The sequence below is a fragment of the Elephantulus edwardii genome, unplaced genomic scaffold (assembly GCF_000299155.1).
Source record: "Elephantulus edwardii isolate Elephantulus edwardi_28Jun2011 unplaced genomic scaffold, EleEdw1.0 scaffold00026, whole genome shotgun sequence".
Taxonomy (NCBI): Eukaryota; Metazoa; Chordata; class Mammalia; order Macroscelidea; family Macroscelididae; genus Elephantulus; species Elephantulus edwardii.
The window spans coordinates 2,996,339-3,017,817 of NW_006399776.1; the positions used below are offsets into that span (position 1 = coordinate 2,996,339).

General features: G+C 40.1%; 1 protein-coding gene and 1 pseudogene across 1 annotated transcript in view; one reads left to right on the forward strand and one right to left on the reverse strand.

The window, feature by feature from the left end:
- The window catches only part of PPIP5K1 (diphosphoinositol pentakisphosphate kinase 1), a 51,173-nt gene extending 31,100 nt beyond the window's left edge, over positions 1-20,073 (forward strand). The window contains exons 28-30 of the mRNA XM_006883207.1: positions 5,195-5,332; positions 16,111-16,224; positions 19,100-20,073. Coding sequence (XP_006883269.1) covers positions 5,195-5,332; positions 16,111-16,224; positions 19,100-20,073 — 1,226 coding nt within the window. The remainder of the gene's footprint in view (positions 1-5,194; positions 5,333-16,110; positions 16,225-19,099) is intronic.
- LOC102843887 lies at positions 14,718-15,405 on the reverse strand (annotated as a pseudogene).
- Positions 20,074-21,479: the final 1,406 nt, after the last annotated feature.

Here is a 21,479-nt window from a genome sequence, read left to right on the forward strand (position 1 = left end):
ATGATAATAATTCCCTTTCTTAGGAATAGTATTTTCTAGCTCATCCCATTTCTTTTTTTTTCCCCCCCTACACCTCAGCTCATCTTTGTTTTTTTTTTTCTCCAATTCTTTTCTTGGGGTGGAATGACCAGTTCCTCCTTTGGAGCAGTACTGAAGTTCCCAGCTCCCAAGCTTATCCACAGGGGTATTAGTCTTAAGCATCGTTTCTCATCTTCACATTCCTGTATCCATCCATTGTGTGTACGTACTTTGTGTGGCTCTTGTGCACCTGACATCTGCTTTATGTTACTACTAACTTAGTACCTGGGCCTAAGAAGTAGAACCCTAGATTGATTTGGGGCAAAAGAAAGAAGTAGACAGTGGTAGGTAAAGGACAGAAAAATTGTATGGTGAGTTTTTAAATGTAGTTTCCATGTAGGTCCAGCCTACATATGGCACTGCTTTCTCAGAGAAGCTAAAAGTGAGGGCTGAGATATTTTCTAGGGATTCTAGGAGAGCTTAGGTATGAATACTATTTTAAGAACATTAAAGAACTCAGTCTACTGTACTATGGTGGGGGAATTTGGAGATCTGTCAAAAGGACGGTGGTGTCTTTGTAAGGTCTGACGGGATCCTAGGGCTTACTCCTTGTTCAGGTTTTATCTCTTGTATCATTAGCTTTTGCTCTGCAATGACCTCTAGATAATCCAGTTCTGTTATATTCAATTTCTTCTGTCCAAGAGCTAAGATTCTTGGAAGGAGTTACTTCATTGTCTGACTTCCTGGCTAGAGAAACCTCTAGGTGCTTATCTCCTGTACTATAACCAGTGGCAATAGCTTGATTTTAGCCCAAGCATGTTATGCATCTTTACTAGGCACTGCTGAAATCACTCCCTTACCCAGATCAACCTTAGCTTCCCTAATTTATCCTTCTACCCTGGTATTCCCATTTGTGCCTGTGTTAGGAGGTTCTTGGTCTGTATGGCATGGCTGAACCTGCTCATTTAGGTTAACATTCTTCTGGCCTTTGTGTATTACAGTCATCTGTGCAGTGGAACCTGGTGCACCAGTCCCAGAGCCTTGTAGTTGAATTGAGGAGACATTTCAGTTAAGGTCCATAATATGCTAACAGAACCTGGGAATCTTGAAATCAAAACTTGTTGCTGTCCGTTCGCCTGCAACGAACAGTGACACCCTGATGGGGGTAAGCACAATGTAGACACACCACTCCGGGAGCCATTCAGAGAGTCAGTCCAGCTCAACTTTACTGGAGGCTGCAGCACACATTTATATACGAGCAAGTAAACAGGAAGACAGGATAGGGTGGGCTTGCAGACATGGGATATGTGGGACGTGAATTGGATAGGAGAACCTCAGCCTCATGTGGACCATGCCCAGCTCAACAGATGTGGCAGCCATCTTCCCAGGTGGCAAGCTTTCTTAAGCCAGTATGACCAAACACAGGAGAGTTTTCTCTACCCTGTATTAAAGGTCATTGGAAGGCTTTACTTATCTGGAGCTAGGTGATCTGTTCTTGCCAGAGGCCCTCCCTTCCTCCCCAACATTCCCCAACAAGAACTAAATCAAGAACTAAGAACAAGGACCTCCTAGTTCTTAGGCTTAATGAGAAAAGACCCAAGTTTGTAAAATAGATCCTCAAACAATATATTTCTAGTCCCCTAAAGCCTTAGTTAAGAGCCTTGATAGTTGAAGAAACGGAAAATCAATTCTAACAAAAGAAGAGAGGAAAAGAAACCTGCATAATTGAGGTATAATGTAGGAGAAAGCTATTCAAGATCTCCTAAAATACTCCAAATTCTTCCTCAAGGATCTTTTTGTCCTTCTTGTGCTTGAATCAGAGTCCATGACATTCCTGTTGAAGCTATTATGTCTCTTATTGAAGATATTTAAAATTTAATTTGGTCCTCAAGAAAATATGAAGGCTATATACCTTCACAGTCAAAATCTTGCTCAGCTGACCAAGAAATTATGAACTGAATATTCTGTCTGCAAATTCTAAAGGAGATTAGTCACAACAATGTGACAACTTGTTGTTCCATCATCTCTCCTTATTGTGATGCCTACCTTTGAAACAGAACCTGGAAAAGCTAGACTTGGCCTTGGAAAAGAGGCAAGGCAATGCTGTCTCATTAGTTTGGTAAGGAGGGTAGTCCTCCCTTAGCCAATCCTTATTTCTGTCTTTGATAAGTTTCTGTCACATCTGACTTGACTACATCAAGTATACAAGTATGGCCCATTACTAAACTGCATGCTGAACTCACCAAAGTAAACTAATACAGTGGAAGAAGACCTATGGCTCACCCTATCCAGAATGCCAGGGTGTGCCAATAAGATTTGCCCTACCACTGCTCCATATAGCATTATGACCGTTGGCACGGTTAGTGCCTGAATAGAAATGAAATCTGTTTTACCATCCAAACTAGGATCTCTGGAAAGCCTGGTTTCATGTAAAATAACTGTATAGGGCCAGTTCTCGACTGTAAGTTCTAAGAAATTATCCTAAGCAATTTGGCTTCTACTTTGTTGAATCTCTATAGTTGATTTTCTGTACCAACGCTCTGTACCCAAATTCTTACCTATCCTTAGATTAAATTTTAAAACACTGTGTCTTTTTTCCAAAGATCTTTATCTGGATTTTTCTATACCTTCACTTTCCCACCCTAGTCTTAATGCCTTTTGTTGCTAAATTGCAAGTATTTACAAAGTTTTCCCAAGAACTAAAATAATGAATCATACAGGATCAAAGCTTCTCCACTCACCAGCTAAACAAAGTGCAGTTAGACTCATCAGCAATGGGAAGAAAATAAAAATTATCAGGCTTTTAGGCTCTTTGGATTCAGTGTCCTCTGAAATCCTGAGACTTGGTAAGCCTTTGTTTAAAAATCTGCTTAACAGAAGTAAGGCAAAGAATGATTGAGTAATACTGGCATTTTCATGTATCGGTTCCATTTTTTACATGCTTTGTTTTAAAAAGAGTCTTATACTTGGTCTTCTGCCAACTTCCTATACCAGTTGCCTAGTACTAATTCTTTCTGTGGATATCTTAGAGTCTGGTCCAGAGGGCCTGACTTTATTTAGCCTTCAGGAATATTTTTAAGCTTCAGACATTTCTCATTATCCTATACCATTCTTCACCATCTTCTTGAGGTAACTATGAATCTTTCATCTCTATTTCGGCCTCATAAATATGTTCTTCCTAAAGGCAATCTTTAACGAGGGTTTACCCAGGAAAGATTAGGCAAGGCTCCTAGCCACAGCACTGACAACTCACCCTGTTCCAAATGATGTGGCTACTCTTTTGCAAGCACAGACTGCATTTTCCTCAGCAGAAGGGGAGGGCCTTGCTGTGTCCTGCGATCTCACTATCCCTTTCTTTAAGAATCACTGTGTGATGCCAACACTCATCTTTTCTACAAGAGATGCCCAGTGGCTCTGCTTTTCTCTTAACTCACCTTGGAACTAAGCAACCATCCCCCCTTAACCCCCCAGTATGCTTGTGCCCCCCTCATTGTCTCTCCCTCTTCTCTTTCTTTATCTTTGTGCTTCCTGCTGTGGCCCCCCACCCCTTCCAGAGCTGCTGGATGACCAGCACCCTGTGGTCCGGTTGCTGCGCAGTTTTTCCTCTGACTGTCCAGGGGGCCGGCCAGTCTCCTTGGATGCCACGCTGGCGCATCACCTGCACCAGTGCTCCTACCACCTGCGCCTGTTCCGGAACTGGCTGCGCTCAGGCCAGGATGACCCCGAGTGCCTCTACGGTACCCCCTGCCACCAAGCTGGCTGCTTCCACTACCCTGGCTGGGACTGACTGCTTTGCTTATTGCACTTCTGGCAGGAGAGCCCACCTATGCCTTTCTCCTATTTCTGCTAAGATTATGTGATTTGCATTTAGTAGCTTGAATGGGATTGGGGCCAGTCTGTCTGGTAGCTATAGCACTGGCTGTTCATCTCCTTTCTATTCTCCTTCCTCCTCACTTGCTAACATTACCCATCTCCTACTTCTGTTCAGTTTAGGAGTAATCTCTTGCCCTACCTAGATCCTGTTCTTATCTCTATAACTTCTACTACCACCATCTTCTAGTCTAAACTTTTTCTACTCTGAGAACTAGAGACTGAGCACTCCTCTTCTCCTGCCACATAGTGGGCAACTGAAACACAGATATTTTAGAGACCCTATATAAATCCTTGAGCCAAAAAGGACCAAAGATTAGAAGATGGTCGGATAGAATCCTTTTGAATTACTGGCAAACTGAATCTTTCATAAATACTGCTGTCCTACATACCTTTAGTCCCTTTAAGAATATATTAAGGAGGCATAGGAAAGATTATTGTCTGAAAAAGTGGTTGGCAATATGTTTGTTTCTTGATCGTCCCATGAGGACTTTATCCTAGATCCTGTCAACACTGATAGGCCTACACTAGAATTGTTGGGTTGACAGCATAGACTCAGACTTTATTCTTTATTTTCTAGGGGGTTTGCCTCATTTTCCTGAAGCAATAGAGAGATCTTAACAATTCTGGGATCTTCCAGTGAGATCAGAAGGGAGAAGCTTTGATGTAATGGAAATGACCAAGAAAGAACTTCCATCCCCCAGCCTGATCATGCATGTGGTTTTCCTGGGCTGAGCTTCATGTATATTGCATGCCCTTTAGCTTGCTTCCAAATATTTTAGCCTTTCTACCCACATCATAAATCTGCATGAACCTCTTTTCAGATTTCATATACTTTCCCTTAATATGTTTCTTTTGTTCATGATCCTAAAATCTGCCATCTCTTCCTAGCTCCATGACCTCCCTACTCATGTTAGATCTTACAATTTCACCCTTTACCTCTGGACCCTTGTTTTATTCCCTGACAAAGCATAAGGAGCATTGCAGGTGCTTACCCTACTGGAATTCGGTTGATTCCCCTGCCCCACCCCCACCCCATAGAATGTTTTACGCTCTCCAGAGGTAGGACATGAGGTGATTTGATTCACCTAGAGGCCTGGTGGATAAAGTTTTTAGGTATTCTTCAGGTGAGAGAAAAGACTCATCTAAAGCCTCTAAAGAGTTCCCTCTCCTGAGAATCTTGGATACTTCATACTCCAAAAACCACAGCCTTTTCTGAGGACTGTCAGGGTTTCTCCATGCTTCCTTGGCCAATTGTAATATTTGGCAATTATAACATTGACTTTATCCATCTTTGCCTTAACAGGATTTGAAGGATGTTCCATGGTGCCTACCATTTACCCCCTGGAAACACTACATAATGCCCTTTCTCTGCGTCAAGTTAGTGAATTCTTGAGTAGAGTCTGCCAGCGCCACACTGATGCTCAAGCACAGGCATCTGCAGGTATGAATAATACTTTCATCTTCTGCTCTCACCTCTATCCTTACTTCTGTGCTTCCTAGAACAAGATAAAGCTATAAAGTTAAAAGATAGTAAAGAAACCCCCAAAAAAACTAACCAAACAAAAAAAAAAAGTTAGGCACTTCTAAGAGACACAAAAGTGACTTGACAAAAACTCCATGGCACATAATGAGAATTTTAATCCTCTAGGACTATACTTACATAAAAAGACTAGCTGAAAAGTATGCTCTTTATTTCTCCCTTCTGGAAAGTACCCAGAATATGTATGATGATTGCTTTTATTTCACAGTATTCTCTAACCCCCATCATTCTTTGGTCAAGGAAACATTTCAATGCTTGAAAAAAAAAGTTTCATAGGCCAACTTGAATCATAGAAATATAAATCCTTTACAAGTTAATTTATAAATTTGATATGATCCTTATACAAATGCTGCCATTTTTCTAAATTGAAAAAGTAGATTCTCAAAACGATACTACAAAACTTCCATAATTAAAACAATGTGTTGTTGCCACACAAGTGTACAGAATAATGAATAGTAATAGAATAATAATAGAAAATCTAAATATAAAAGAAAAATTTTTTAAAAATAGAAAATCTAGAAATTGATGAAGTTAAAACAACCAAGAAAACCCCATCACATCGCAACCTCATGTGTTTCAGATTAGAGTTTTCAAGACTGTGTCAAATGGTGTTCTGGGAATGGAACACAGAAGAATGATACTGCATTCTTAGCTAAAGCGACACTTTCTAATTCTAGCCTCAAGTACAATATTACTAATGAGAGGATATTATCCATACACAAAAAATGAATACTTGTTAATACAACTATTATTCAAATAGGTGTTTCTGCATCTATAATCAAATAGGAGGAAATTGAAAATTTTTACCAAATCTTGCAGTCTGAAATAGACCAAACATGCAATCACAATGTGTTAATGATAATTGATAACTAGAATTCAAAGTTGGAAACAATGAAGAAGGAATAATAGTTTGAAAGTATAGACTTAGTGAAAGAAATGAGGCTGGAAATAGAATTATTGGATTTTATATGTTCAATGATTTATCTATTATAAATATCTTTTTTTAAAAACACAAATGGCAACTTTGCACATGAACTTCACCTGATGGACTGAATAGGAATCTGACTACATCTGTGGAAGGATTCGTTGAAGAAGTTTAATATTAGCTTCAAAACTAAGCTGGGGGCAGACTGTGGAATAGACCTTCAGCTACTCATATGCAAGTACAAATTGAGACCAAAAAAAATGAGAAAAGTCCATGAGAACCAGAATAGGATCTTGACTCTATTCCACCTGAATTTTAATCATGTTCAGAATAAATTTTGGGGGGAAAATGTCTGAAGCATGGAACACCAACGATTGAAGACCAGTTGAGTTATGGGATGTGTAAAAAGAGCAAGGGCCGTGTGGGGATGGCCATATCTGAGCTTTACCTACTTCATAAAGGGAAACTATCCCTGTCAACATCATCACAAAACCAATTCCTATGAAGTCAGATATGTCTTCCAGACTCCTATACCTTTTTCTACTCATCTCAAAATCAGTCTTACTCTTTACTGGGTCCAAAATCTGACTACTGCAATAGATCACAGAACTGTACTGAGGAAGTAGAAAAAGCTATAGTTCAGGTAGCTGAACATAGTCACTCAGTCAGGACAGCTTCCCGAATATTCTCACTGGTACCTCAGCCTTGATTTTTAGGCCAGTATTACAAAGTTCTAAGTCCTGCCAATTTTTAATTTTCCCCTCATGCCCCTCAGTTGTAAAAAAAAAAAAAACTAGACAAAGGCTCTTAGCTCTGGTCTGTATGCAGGGAGGTAGTAGTCAATTCCATCTCATGTTGGCTCTCTGGTCCTTTTCTTCAACTCCTATGGCTGTTGCTCTGGTCTTGAAGGATGAGTTGCATTCTCTTGCTTATTCTTTTTTGCTAGAGGGGAAGATTTCTTCTTCTGCGGGATCTCTCAATTTAATGGTGAGACTAGCCAATCCTCTTGTGAATTGATAGATAGACAATCCCCTTGTGGATAGGCTAACATACCCGTTTCTCATATTCTTGCTCATTCACATGGCAAAGTCAAGTTCGGTGGCTCGGAAAGCCATTTTTTTTCTTTTTTCGGAAAGCCATTTTGAATAATAAACTCCACAGGGTGACATAAAAGATGTCATCCATGAAGAGAGAGCAAAAGGTAAATATAAAGCCAGGAGAAATAAAGAACTGAAAATGAAACTAAGACTCTGAAAATTGCACTAGAGCATTGAGAAGACAAAACAAAGAAAAGATGCTGAAATAAAAGAGTTAAACAGGAGATTTCAAAGGGCCGCTGAAGAAGACAGAACAAAATATTATAATGGAATATGCAGAGAGCTGGAATTGTAGAATAAAAAGGGAAGAACTCACTCTGCATTTCTCAAGCTGAGAGAGCTGAAAAACAAATTTAGGCCTCCAGTCACAATACTAAAGGATGGACCTGAGATGTTTGCTACAGAAGGTTAAGGATTACAGTCTTCAGTATGGATTGAAGCTCAACATCAAGAAAACAAAAATTTGCACCCCAATTAATAGCATCATGTAGATGGAGAAAAGATTGAGATTGTTAACCATTTTCAGTTTGCTTAGTTCCACAATCAACACTTTTGGCACCAGCAGTCACAAAATCAAAAGACAAATTACATTAGGAAAATCTGCTGTCAGGGACCTCTCCAGAGTGCTGAAGAGCAACGATGTCATTCTAGAGACCAAGGTGTGCCTAATTCAAGCCTTGGTCTTCACAATTACTTGCTATGCATTAGAGAGTTGAACAATGAATGACTAAGGATGATAGAAGAAGAATTGATGCCTGCAGTTGTGGTTCTGGAGAAGAGTATTGAACTGCCAAGAGAACAAACAGGTCTGTCCTAGAGACAGTGAAACCAGGCTGCTCCTTGGAGGCAAGGATTTTGAAGCTCTGTCTCATATACTTTGGATATATTGCCAGGAGGGGCCAGACCTTAGACAGGGATATCATGCTTGGAAGGGTAGAGGGACAGTGCAGGGGAGGAAGACCCTGGATGAGATGGTTTGACCCAGTGACTGGAGTAATGTGTCAAAGACAGTGAGATTGGCTAAGAGTAGAGCAGAGTTTAGAGTTGTTGTATATAGGGTCGCTGTGAGTCATAGGCAAATAACAACAAAAAGAACAATGGCAATATGTTGAGTGATCCAGGAGCATCAAAAGAAGACGGAGGAGTTGCACAGAGCTACTACACCAAAAAGAATTGACTGACACTGAAAAATTTCAGGAAGTACCACATAAACAGAGAACTGCCAGATGTGCAGGCTGGGTTTAGAAGAGGTTGTGACACTAGGGATATTATAGCTAATGTTAGATGTATCTTGGTTAAAAATAGAGAGTATCAGAGGAATGTCTTATCTGAGTTTAATTGACTATGCAAAGGCATTTAACTGTGTGGGTCACAATGAACTGTGGCTGACTGAGAAGAATGGGAATCCCAGAACACTTGACTTGCTTATGCAAAACCTATGCTTGGACCAGGAGGCGGTTGTCAGAATAATGCAAGGAAACACTGCATGGTTTAAAATCAGGAAGGGTGTGCATCCGAGATGTGTCCTATCTCCATACCTTTTCAATCTATATGCGGAACAAATAATCTGTGAGGTTGGGCTCTATGACAAGGAATGTGACATCAGGATTTGAGGGAGACTCATCAACAACCTGTGTTACACAGATGACATAACCTTGCTTGCTGAAATTGAGGAGCACCTGAAGCAATTGCTACAAGAGGTCAAGGACTGTAGCTTTCAATATGGATTGAAGCTCACCATCAAAAAAACAAAGTTTGGCAGCATTATAGATGGTGAAGAGATTGAGCTTGTTAACAGCTTTAGTTTGCTTGTCTCCACAACACTCTTGGTACCAGCAGCCAGGAAATCAAAAGATGAATTGCATTGAGAAAGTCTGCTGTCAGGGACACCTCCATAGTACTGAAGAGCAATGATGTCAGTCTGGAGATTAAGGTTCGTCTGATCCAGGCCATGGTCTTTGCAATTACATGCTATGCATTACAAAGCTGGACAATGACTAGGGATGATAGAAGGAGAATTGATGCCTTTGAGCTGTGGTGCTGGAGAAGAGTACTGAATACACCGTGGACTGCTAGGAGAACAAACAAGTTCGTCCTGGAGAGAGTGAAACCAGGCTGCTCCTTGGAGGCAAGGATTCTGAAGCTCCGTCTGACATACTTTGGACATGTTGTAAGGAGGGTCCAGTCCTTGGAAAGGGACATGTTGTTTGGGAAGGTGGAGGAACGGTGCAAGAGAGGAAGACCCTGGATGAGATGGATTGACTCAGTGACTGCAGTAATGGGGATAGGTGTGTCAGAGACAATACGGTTGGCTCAGGATAGTGCAGGGTTCAGAGCTATTGTACATAGGGTCACTATGAGTCGCAGGTGACTTGACAATACATAAGAACAATCAACAACAACCATATGAACAAAGAGCCAATGGTAATGTGAGATGGAGGGAAAAATAAGCCAATGGTAATGAAAGAAGACATTGAAGCTGCACTGAAGGCACTGGCAAAAATAAGGCCCCAAGAATTGCTGGGATACTGATTGACATGTTTCAATTAACACATGTTCCACTGGATATATTTATCAGTCTGCCAGATAATTGGAGGACAGTTCTCTGGCCTATTGACTGGAAGATATCCATATTTGTTCCCATTCCCAAGAAAAGTGATCCAATAGAATATGGAAACTATTGACAGTATCATTAATATCACATGCAAACAAAATGCTCCTAAAGATAATTCAAAAACACCTAGAACATAGATAGAAAACTTCCAGAAGTTTAAGCAAGATTTAGAAGAGGCTGTGACACCAAGGATATAATTTCTGATGTCAGATGGATCCTGGCTGAAAGGAAAGCATACCAGAAGAATGTCTATTTATGCTTTATTGACTATGCAAAGACATTGACTGTGTGGATCATAAGTTGTAGTTAACATTGAGAAGAATGGGAACCCCAGAACATTGTGCTCATGTGAAACCTATACCTAGCCCAAAGACTGTTGTACAAACAGAGCAAAGTAAAATTAAGAAAGGAGTACATCAAGGTTGAATCTTCTCTCTCCATACCTATCCAGTCTGTATGCTGAGCAAATTATTCGAGAAGCTGGACTCTGTGAAGAAGAATGTGACATCAATAACCTGAGTTTTGCAGATGACACAACTTTGCTTGCTGAAAATGAGGAGGAGTTGAAGCACATGGTGGAGAAGATCAAGGAATGCAGCCTTCAATATGTATTGCATCTCAATCTTAAGAAAACAAAGATTGTTACCACCGACTGATGGTCAACATCATGATGGAGAAGAGATTGAAACTGTCAACAACTTCATCTTACTTGGATCCACAATTAACATTCTTAGTACCATCAGAAGTTCAGGAGATGTATTGAACTAAGTGAATCTGCAGTTAGGGAACTCTCCAAATTATTAACAGTGATGTGTGTTTGAGGACTAAGGTGCGTCTGATTCATTCCATGGTCTTTCCTGACCATAGGATGGTCACTTGCTATGCATCTGAAAGCTGGACAAGAAACAAGTATAACATAAGAATTGTTGCCTTTGAGCAATGTTGGATAAGAGTACTGAATTTCCCATGGACTGCCCAAAGAACAAACACATATGTCTTGGAGAAAGTGAAGCCAGAGTGCTTCTTGGAGGCAAAGATGATAAACCTTCATCTCGCATTTTTTGGGCATGTTGTTAGGAGAGGCTGTCCTTTTGGGAGCAACATCATACTTATAAAGGCAGAGGGTCAGTGAAAAAGAGGGAGACGTTTAATTAGATGGATTGACACAATGACTGCTGCAATGGTCCCTAGTGTCAGAAAGTATGAGGCTGGCACAGGATAGGCAGGATTTAGATGTATTGTTCATAAGGTTACTAGGAGTCATACTCTGCTTAATGGCACCTACCAACAACAATTGAGTGAGTACAAATCACCAATCTTTTAGATAGTAATTTGTTTAACTCTTTACACCACCCAGGACTCCTAAAAGAAAGCCAGTATTTGAAAGTAAATAGATTTTTAAATAAATAGAGTTCGGAAACTGAATATCCATTTGGTAAAAATTAAAATTGAACCCATGTATCACTTTGGATACCATGATAAACTCCATATGAATCTGAAATCTAAATGTGAAAATGATTATTAGGTGACATCGAGTCATAGCAACCCCTTGCACAGTAGCTCTAAACCTTGCCCAATCCTGCAGCATCCTCAATCTCCTCTATGCTGAAGCCTTTTGCTGCAGCCACTTGGTCTTTCCGTCTCACTGAGAGCCTTCTTCTCTGACCCTTCAGCTTTCCAAGCATGATGCACTTTTCCACAGACTGTCCCTTCCTTACAACATGCCTAATGTATATTGTTTCATCAATCTTCTTGCCTCTAAAGAATACTCTGAGGGCTGCACTTGTTCCAAGACAGATTTATTTATTCTTTTGGCAGTTAGTGGTATATTCAATACTCTTCACAAACATCATAATTCAAAGGCATTAGTTCTTTGATCTTCCTTATTCATTTCAACTTACACATGTGTTTGAATCAGTTGAAAATAACAAGAGTGAGATCAGGCACACCTTAATCTGTAAATGGACATCCTTGCTCTTGAACCATGTAGTGACATTAGTGAAAATTGTGGAGTAGGTAGCTCTAAGGTTTAGTTCCTCCACCCTGAAAAGTCAGCAAAAATTGTCAGAACCAACTTTATTGGAATTCTGGAAAATAGAAGTTTCTAGCAACCAAACAAATGTTGAGTCAAGAAAAAGCAACTTTAAAATGGTAGGAAAGTTTTACAGTATTTTCACCCACTTTGGTCTCACACTGCACTCCAGCCAGACAGTAGTGTTACAAATGACAGCTTTCCTTCTTAGGGTTGAACTCTAGTTCAGATTTAGGGAGACCAACCATATAAGCACTAATTCTCAAATATTTGTGCTGGTCTTTAATAACCTTTCTAGGAGCTATTTGAAGGACTAACATAAGACTTTTGTGCCACTTTACATTTCCACCACTCAGAACAAAAAGTAGCTATGCAGGGGATATTCCTTGAAAACCCTATAAAGTAAATTAACAGCTCACCAACTTGGGGCCAAAGATTATAGTTAAAGCAAATTTTTATTTCTTTTTTTTGCCATCACATTGGAACTGACTCATAGCTGAACCTCCAGCAGGTTTTCAGAGGCAGTTGATCGCATGGGAGGAAATTGTCCATCCTTCTTCCACAAAGCAGCTGGCAGCTTGGAACCTTGTGCCTTCAGGGCACCTTCTTGCCAGTAGGCCACCAGAGCTCCCTTTTACAGAGTCATAATATGTAAGGTGTTTTTTTTTTTTACTTCTACTAAGGACCAGTTACCTTGAGAACAGGTAATCTAGAGAAAGCACATGTTGACCTGGGGTATCATGTATCAAGAAGGAAGGAAAGAAGCAATCAAGTTTGAATGGGCTTCCCTAACCAGAATTGGGACAATCTGAGCATTGAAAAAAAATGATTGGTGTATTTGTTTGAAGTACACCAAGTCTATAAAAATCCATGAGCCTATAATAAATCTTAAAGCAATCTGGAAGCAAAATAAAATGCAGTGAAACTCATCTGTTATGATAGAAGACTTTCATCAACTCTTTACTCTGACGAAATGCAAGATATATCCCATGGTTTTTTTTAACAGTGATATACTTTTACTTACCTTGTTGAGTCAGAAATGTTGTTGTTGTTATGTGCCGTCGAGTCGCCTGCGACTCATAGAGACCCTATGTACAACAGCCCTAAACTCCGCTCTGTCCTATGCCAATTGCACTGTCTCTGACCTCCCATCCCAATTATCCCAGTCACTGAATCAATCCACCTCATAGAGGGCCTTCCTCTCCTGCGCTGTCCCTCCACCCTTCCAAGCATGATGTCCCTCTCTAAGGATGGGTCTCTCCTCACAACATGTCCAAAGTAAGACGGAGCCTCAGAATCCTTGCCTCCAAGGAGCCACCCGGTTTAACCCTTTCCAGGACAAATCTGTTTGTTTTCCTAGCAGTCCATAGTATTCTCAATACTCTTCTCCAGCACCACAGCTCAAAGGCATCAATTCTCCTTCTATCCTCCCTGGTCATTGTCCAACTCTCTAATGCATAACAAGTGATTGCGAAGACCATGGCCTGTATCAGATGCACCTTAGTCTCCAGAGAGACACCATTGCTCTTCAATACTTTGGAAAGGTCCCTAACAGCAGACTTTCCCATGGCAATGCGCCTTTTAATTTCCTGGCTGCTGGTGCCAAGACTGTTGACTATGGAGCCAAGCAAACTAAAGCTGTGTACAATCTCAATCTCTTCACCATCCATCCTGATGCTGCCAATTGGTCCAGTGGTGAGAATCTTTGTCTTCTTGACATTGAGCCTCAATCCATATTGTAGGCTGCAGTCCTTGACGCTCTGCAGCAGGCGCTTCAGGTCCTCTTCAGTTTCAGCAAGCAGAGTTGTGTCATCCGCATAACGCAGATTGTTGATAAATTGTCCACCAATCTTGACCCCACATTTCTCCTCATAGAGCCCAGCCTCCCGGATAATCTGTTCTGCATATAGGTTGAAAAGTTATGGAGATAGGATGCATCCCTGGCGTACACCCTTCCCAATTTTGAACCATGTTCCCTTGCTCTGTTCTGACGACTGCCTCCTGGTCCAAGTATAAGTTTCGCATTAGAACAATCAAGTGTTCTGGGATTCCCATTCTTCTCAGAGTCAACCATAGTTTGTTATGATCTACACATTCATAAAAAAAAATTATTGCTAAAGTAGATACCAGGCAAACAGAAAGGTGCTTCAAAGTCCAGTTACCTTGGAGTTTATTTAAACTAAGAGAAAAAGATCAGAATGTTTTCATGCAATACATACTTGGTTTTTTAAATAAAAACTATGACAACAGAAATAATTAAGAAATGTTGTACTTGTGATCCATACAAAACACCAACATTTGGAGTTGTACATCATTAAATATCTCAAATACTTTCAAAATATGGTAGTAGCCAATATAAGAGGCATGCCTTAGGTGGACATAAGAATGTAGTTTAGAAAAAAAAAGAAAAAAAAATCACACAGAAACGATTCAATTTCTTTAAAATCACTGATCAACAAAAGCGACATTGAACTTCACATACTGATTTTACACAATTTCTATACAGTGCCTTGACTTAAATCCAAGAACAAAAGTTAAGCCTTGGGTGAACAACTACAAGGTAAACTTGGATAACTTTTTCCACCTGGATTTTACCTGAGAGTTGCCTTTTAAATTTTTTATTTAAAAGAGGGCAGGTTTGGCACTTTTATCCTCATGTCACCAATGTTAATATTTCTTGGGATCTCTGGAAGATTCATGTTCTTTACAGGTGATACCGCACAGGCTGGAGCTCCTGCTAAGCCAGCCTCAGATTTCTCCAGTTTATTTTGTGCATCAATTTGTGTAATGATCTCTAAAACCATTCCCCCATCACCATTTCTGCAAGAATATTGTGAACCTTGTCTACATGGAAAATTAAATCCAGTTCACAGACGTTTTCAAAACACTTGTCTAATGTTTCCACAAATACTTGAATTAGAGCTCGCAGGATGGTTTAGCGCAGCGCCACAGCGGGAGTGGAACCATTAACTGGGAAAATGTCTTCCCCACCCCTTGAATTAGAATCCATCTCTTTTGAAAAAAAAAAATACTTGAATTAGATCTAAAATGCCAAGTTCACTTTCTGAAGAATCCACACAGAAGACAAAATATAATGTTATGTAATGTCTATAAATAAATTTGTCGTCAGATCCTCCTATTAATTCTCCTTCTAGGAAATTACAAACATTTTCATCTCTCTTCTGTACCAAATGGAATGTCTCCCTGATGATTTGTTGTTGTGTATCTTCACTGTTAGGCTGGTAGAACTTGGAGAGAGAGCCTCTGCTTCCCCAGGTTGTTGAAAATGAGGATTGCCTTGATCATGGCTGGGCTGGGCTGACAGGGTGGGTGCTGGGGCCCAGGGCGGGGCCCGGGGGTGGGGAGGGGGGCCTCACAAGCCTCACCTTAGAGTGTCTTGCCAGAGATCCTTCCCCACCCACCTCCTCTCACACTTGAGCTCTCATTCCCCTTGTTTATTTTTTATAATTTTGATTTTTTTAAATTATGATTTGAATGAAAGTTTACAAAGTACATTGGTTTTCCGTTCAATCATTTGTTTGAATTTTGCTGTAAGACATTTGGGGAATAATTGGGAGAATTTGAATATAGACTGTGTATTAGAAATTCTAAGGGACTTATTCATTTGTTAGGTATGTTAATAATATGTGGCTGTGTAGGAAAATTTTCTTTTTATTTTAGAGATGCATACTGAAGTATTTATAGGTGAGATATTATCTAATGTCCTTTTAAAGAATTTAAGAATGAACAGATAGGGCAAAATGTTAACATATTATATCTAAATGAGCATATGGGAATTTGTTGCAAACATCTTTCAGCTACTTTCCAAACATTTTTGAAAATATTATTAATACAATTTTTTTTAATGCAAAGGGCTGAGTAAAGGAACCTTAGGAAATGTTTCTTCTCAGCCAGAGGTAGAAGTTGGCTTTGACTTATGTTGAGAGTCTTTGGCTTTTAGACACTCCCTTATATACTTTTCCCCCTTCCTTCTCTCTTCTATCTATTCAGCCCTCTTTGATTCTATGCACAGCATCCAGACCTCAAATAACCCATTTTCCCCACCTCGCACACTTCATTCACCTCCTCTACAACTCCGGCAGCGCTCTGAGAAGCCCCCTTGGTGTAAGTACTCCTTTTGGAACTGGGTAGACAAAGGGCAAGGGGGAATGGAGTGACTGATGAGTGTGAGGCAAGAAGAGAGGGTTGAAAAACCATGATTATCTAGTCAGAGAAGCAGTCTCTTTTGCTGCCCTCTCTTGCTTCATTTGAGAGTTTTGTAAAAATATCATGGCCCAAAAGATCCTCTGGGGACAAAAGGATGGAAACATCATTTTTATCATATCCCCATTTGGTCAGCTATAGCTTTTTTGAGAAACAATGACTAATTAGGTAGGAGGTAACCTAGCAAAAACGTAGAACCTACTTTTAATCTCTGTATGTCCCTTCTCTCTAATTTTCTCAGTTGTTAATTCAAGTGCTTATAATAATGAATACAAGTACTCTTTCCAGTCTCTCCTTTATTATCTCTAGCCAAGCACTGATTATTCTTAATACTTATGCACACTAGACCCACAGAAATTCTTAGTGTGATTGTAGAGAGGCAGAGATTCTAGTGGTAATCAAATCAGAGACAATGGTGATGGATAATTCTTTCCTTATTCATCCTGCTTCAAGGGAATAAGTGAAATTAAACACATGCTTCCATTATTTTATTTACATAGGGCTAAAGTAAATTTTCATGGCTTAACATTAGGGAAAAGAATTCTTAAATGTTGCTTTTCTTCTGTCACCCTTCAAGAGGGATAAACTTTCCTCCTTGACACCAGGAATTATTCTGAATTTCAGATGATTATATGTATAATCACCTTGCCATTGCCTCCTTTACCTCTTTTTTTTTTAGTGCTTCTGGGTTCTATTCCCCTGGAAACTTTATTCTTTCTTTTCTGTTTCACCTGATCTTTTTTATTTGCCTGAATCAAATCACCAGCTGCTTCTATCCTTGAATGAAGCTTAACTTACAGCCTTTCTTTTCTTTCCTTTTCTCTTCTCTTCTCTTCTCCTCTCCTCTTTTCTTTCTTTTTTTTAGCCAAATCTAGTATTTGACATACTATCAGGCATGTGGCATGTAGCCTCATTTGTAAACATCCTCTTTAAGGTCTGCCTGCACCAGAAATAGACTTTATTTCTTTTGGAGCCTTATTAGCCCAAAACTATGCTCATCTTTTTCCTGCCTGGAACATCCTTCCTCTGATCCTTTTCAGAGGAGAGAGACCTGGCTGGCATACCTTAAAGACAATGACATATCCAGACATTCCAGACTCAGTCTTGCCAACTTTCTCAGTTGGCCTCTGACATACCCACTGCTAGAAAGTCTATTACAACTCATTGTGACCCTCCACTGAGTTTCTGAGGCTATAAATCTTTATGGGAGGAGACTGCCCACTTCCTTATTTGGATCAACTGGTGAATTTGGAACCACAGGCCTTTCAATAGGCATAGATCCTTTATTTGATTAGAGGATACTGATATTCATAAGGCTTTCAGAAACTATCGATTATTGATACCAGAGTGCAGTAAGCATATAGTTACAATATTATCAATAAATATATTTAGAAAGAGAAAAATATATCACTCTTCTATTGAATGTAAATGAAGAAGTGGAGGTCAGAGTAGGAATTATGTCACAATGTAGTTTAAGACTCTGTAAGATCTTATTACACTACTGTTAGAATCTAGAAAATTAGCTTTACATTTTGCATGTACATAATATACACAACCCTATTTTATATGTCTTTCTATATATTTCTATATCTATCAAAAGACTTAGAAAATCTTAACTTTGAGCCCATGGATGGTTTTGGGGGGTAGTCTATGACCCCAAGAATGATATGTAAAAATTAGCATCAATATCCATATGCACATTTTCCTGGGAAGATAGTCTGTAGTTTTCATTGGAGTTTAGCAGTTTCCGACCCCCAGAAAAGTTAATTAAAAACCTACTATCATTTTAAGATTTCATGAAAGTCTTCTAGGTTTGGGTAAATCAGTTTATTTACTATTCCTCTGACCCTTGTGGTTTTCTGGTGGCCTAGTGGTAAGAAGCTGTACTGCAATCCTGAAGGCACCTTGCTTGAATCCATCAGCTGCTTCACGGGAGAAAAAGATAGGCAGTCTCTTCCCTTGCTATTAACTGCCTCTGAAAACTTGCTGGAGATTTAGCTATGGGTTGGTTCTGACTTGGTAGTCCACACCAACAAATTGACACTAAGAGTTTTCTACATTTTTCTATATATCTCTTGGACCATAAATAGTGATTACCCCTGCCCCAGAAATACAGGACCTCATGAGACTAATGGAACTAATGCAGAGCAGCCCTTTGATTTCACAAATAAATTATTGTATTTTTTTTGTTAAAACAGCTGAGTTTACTGCGATAAGAAAAGAGAGTGCCTTATAAAGCATTGGTAGTGCAAGGAAGTGATTCTTAAGAAAAGACATATCAGAATCAATTTATTTTAAGCAAAATTATAATTGTGCTGCCTACCCACCCATTCACCCTCATCTTTACCCTAAACATTTAGTTAGAACTTTTGGAAATAGAATCTAGAAATTTGTACTTGACAAAAAAAAAATCCAGGTAAATAATAATGTGTAACCTTAATTATGAGCTGTTTGGGCACAAGTTTATATCCTTTCAAAATAGCAATGAGCAGCCAGGGGAATTTGAAGTTGAAATAGGGATACATTTGTGAAAGAACAGGATGAGGTGGGTCTCAGCATTCTCTCTTGAAGTGCCTTAGTACTATCCCTCTAGTATAATAGGATGAAGTATTACTCTTCTAGTATAATAGGAGTTTCTGCCTAACTTAGGAGAAATTCCCTCTTTCATTAAGACTTTAGTGGCAAAGGCCACCTAGTCTAGCATTTGATCTACATGTATAGGTTAGAGCCTACACTTTTAGCTGATCTGACTCAGTATCCTGGCTTTGCTTTACAGACAGCAGTGGCCCTTCCAGCACTGTGTCCAGTGCTGGACCTTCTTCTCCCACTGCAGTGGACGGTAATACCCATTTTGGCTTCAGTGATCAATCTTCCCTGAGTTCACATGTGACTGAAGAACATGAAGGTCTTGGGCAGCCCCAGGAGACTCCTGGGAACGAAGCACAAGAGCATATAGAAGGGGAGAAAGAAACTTTTGAACCAAATCAGACCCCACAGGACCTGCCTGTGGAGACTTGTCAGCCATGCCGGGATGTCTCCCAGGAGGTCAGCCAGCAATATGTAGAGACCTCTGAGATCAATCAATCACACTGGGGTGTCACTGAGGAGGTCAGACAGCTATTACAGGAGGTCCCTGATATTAGCCAGCTGTGTTTGGAAGAGTCTCAGAATGTCAGCCAGCCATGCCGGGAGAATCATAACAATGTTACTCAAACATGCCAAGAAGTCCCTGAGATCAGCCTACCATGCCAGAAGACCAGCAATGTCTCTGAGGAAGTCTATGAGCTTTACCAAGGGAACTCTAAAGAGATTAGCCAGCCATGCCAAGGGGGACCTGTGGAGGTTGGTAGGCTGTTGCCTGGGTTCTCTGTACATGATGGTGGTTTGGTCCAGGAAATTCTTGTGGAGATTCACAGGCCAGCCCAAGAGGTTCCTGAGGAGGTCATCCAGCCATGCCAGGACTTCTCTGTTGGGGTTGACAGGCTGCCCAACAACTCCCCTGAAGGCGATCTCTTGTCTCAGGACATTCCTGAGGTTGATAAACCATCTCAAGAGTTCCTTGAGGAGGCTGATCTTCAGGACCAAGAAGGCCCTGAGGAGATAAATCAGCAATTTTCGGTAGTCTCTGAGGTAATTGACCAGCTTCCTGGAGAGGATGTTCCCCAAAGTCAGTATCCATCCAGTGATCTACACTCTCAGAGCCAGTCTCTAGCCCATGACCAGCACTCCTTTTCCACCAGCAACATGTGATTAATCACTATTTCATTAGTGGTGTCACACCATACCAGCCATTCCAGCCAGCAGGTTATTCTGTTGGGCAACTCAAGGCCTTGGATCTCACCAGAGGTATCTGAGGAAGCAATCCCTCTTCTTGGCATGAAGGGTACCTGTGCCAGAACTAGGTTTGGGGAAGAGTCAGTTTTATGTTCAAAACAGTCATTGGCCCCCTGCCTTGCCATCAGATTTAAATGGAATCTCCTGGGGCTGCGCTGGTTGATCATTATCAAAGCTGCTGTGAGCATCCCAGGAAATCCTAGATTGTTAAAGGATATGCCACATAACTACTGAAGACGTGACTCTTTTTTCTAGGAAAATGTTCATAATTTCTTAAGGTACCCTTAGACCATTTGTGCATTTAAGGGGACTCTTGTCTTTGCTCCTCAGCTGAGCCCTTGATGGTTACTTAAAATGTCTGGGGAAAAGGATAGTCCCCTTCCCAAACATCCTTCATGCCCACTAATATCTAGGCTGGGTTTTTGGGTGTTTCTGTGTCATCTTTAAGTGCCCCTTCTACCTTAGTCCTGTTCCTCTGGGTAAGAGCTCTAGGGGAAAATAGGTATTAGATTACTATACAAAAATTTCAGAGTATCTACTTAAAATTCTCTAGGAGGTTATGTAAATCTAGGTCTTCCTTTATTACAGAGTTGTTTGATCTAGAAAATGCTGTAATAGAAAACCAAGTTCTATTTTAAGCAATCAGCAGAGATCAATATTGTACAGACATGAGCAAAGAGTTAAAAAATATATCTATATATTTCCATAGTAGTGCCAGAGACAGACTGTCCAAAGACCAAACACTCTAGGGTCCCCAAGATATTTGTCCTTATGTATGTTTTCAGGGCCAGACATGATTATGAAGCTTTATCCAAAGATATGGGGATGGAAAGGAGGCAGGTAGGAGAGGTAATTTGGTCATTGGAGTGAAAGGCTGGAACATTATGAGTGCTCAATAAATACAAAATAATGGTAATACTAGTGATAGCATTGTGAACTTAGGAATGAATATGACTGTAAGTTTATCATGTGTGTTTACAATTAAATTAACCTTAACCAATCAAAAGCCAATGTAGTTTACCAGGAATGAGCTATGAAAATTAAGTGTCCTAGGAGGTCCCTATCCAAAACTGTCTTTAATGTTAGTGGGGATGGAGGGGTGGAGATTCTATCTCTAAAATACCAGATGGTACATGGTTTCTCACCAAATCCTTGGAATTACCCTCTTTATTTTTAACTCTGATGATTGGGATTGCCAAAAAGAGTTACTGTAAAGGGATTATACCCTTCTTTCTCCTCAACATTTTTACAGGGGGAGGGCTGGAAATCTCCCTCCCCATTTATATATATTCACAACCTTTCCACTCCTAACATACCCAGAA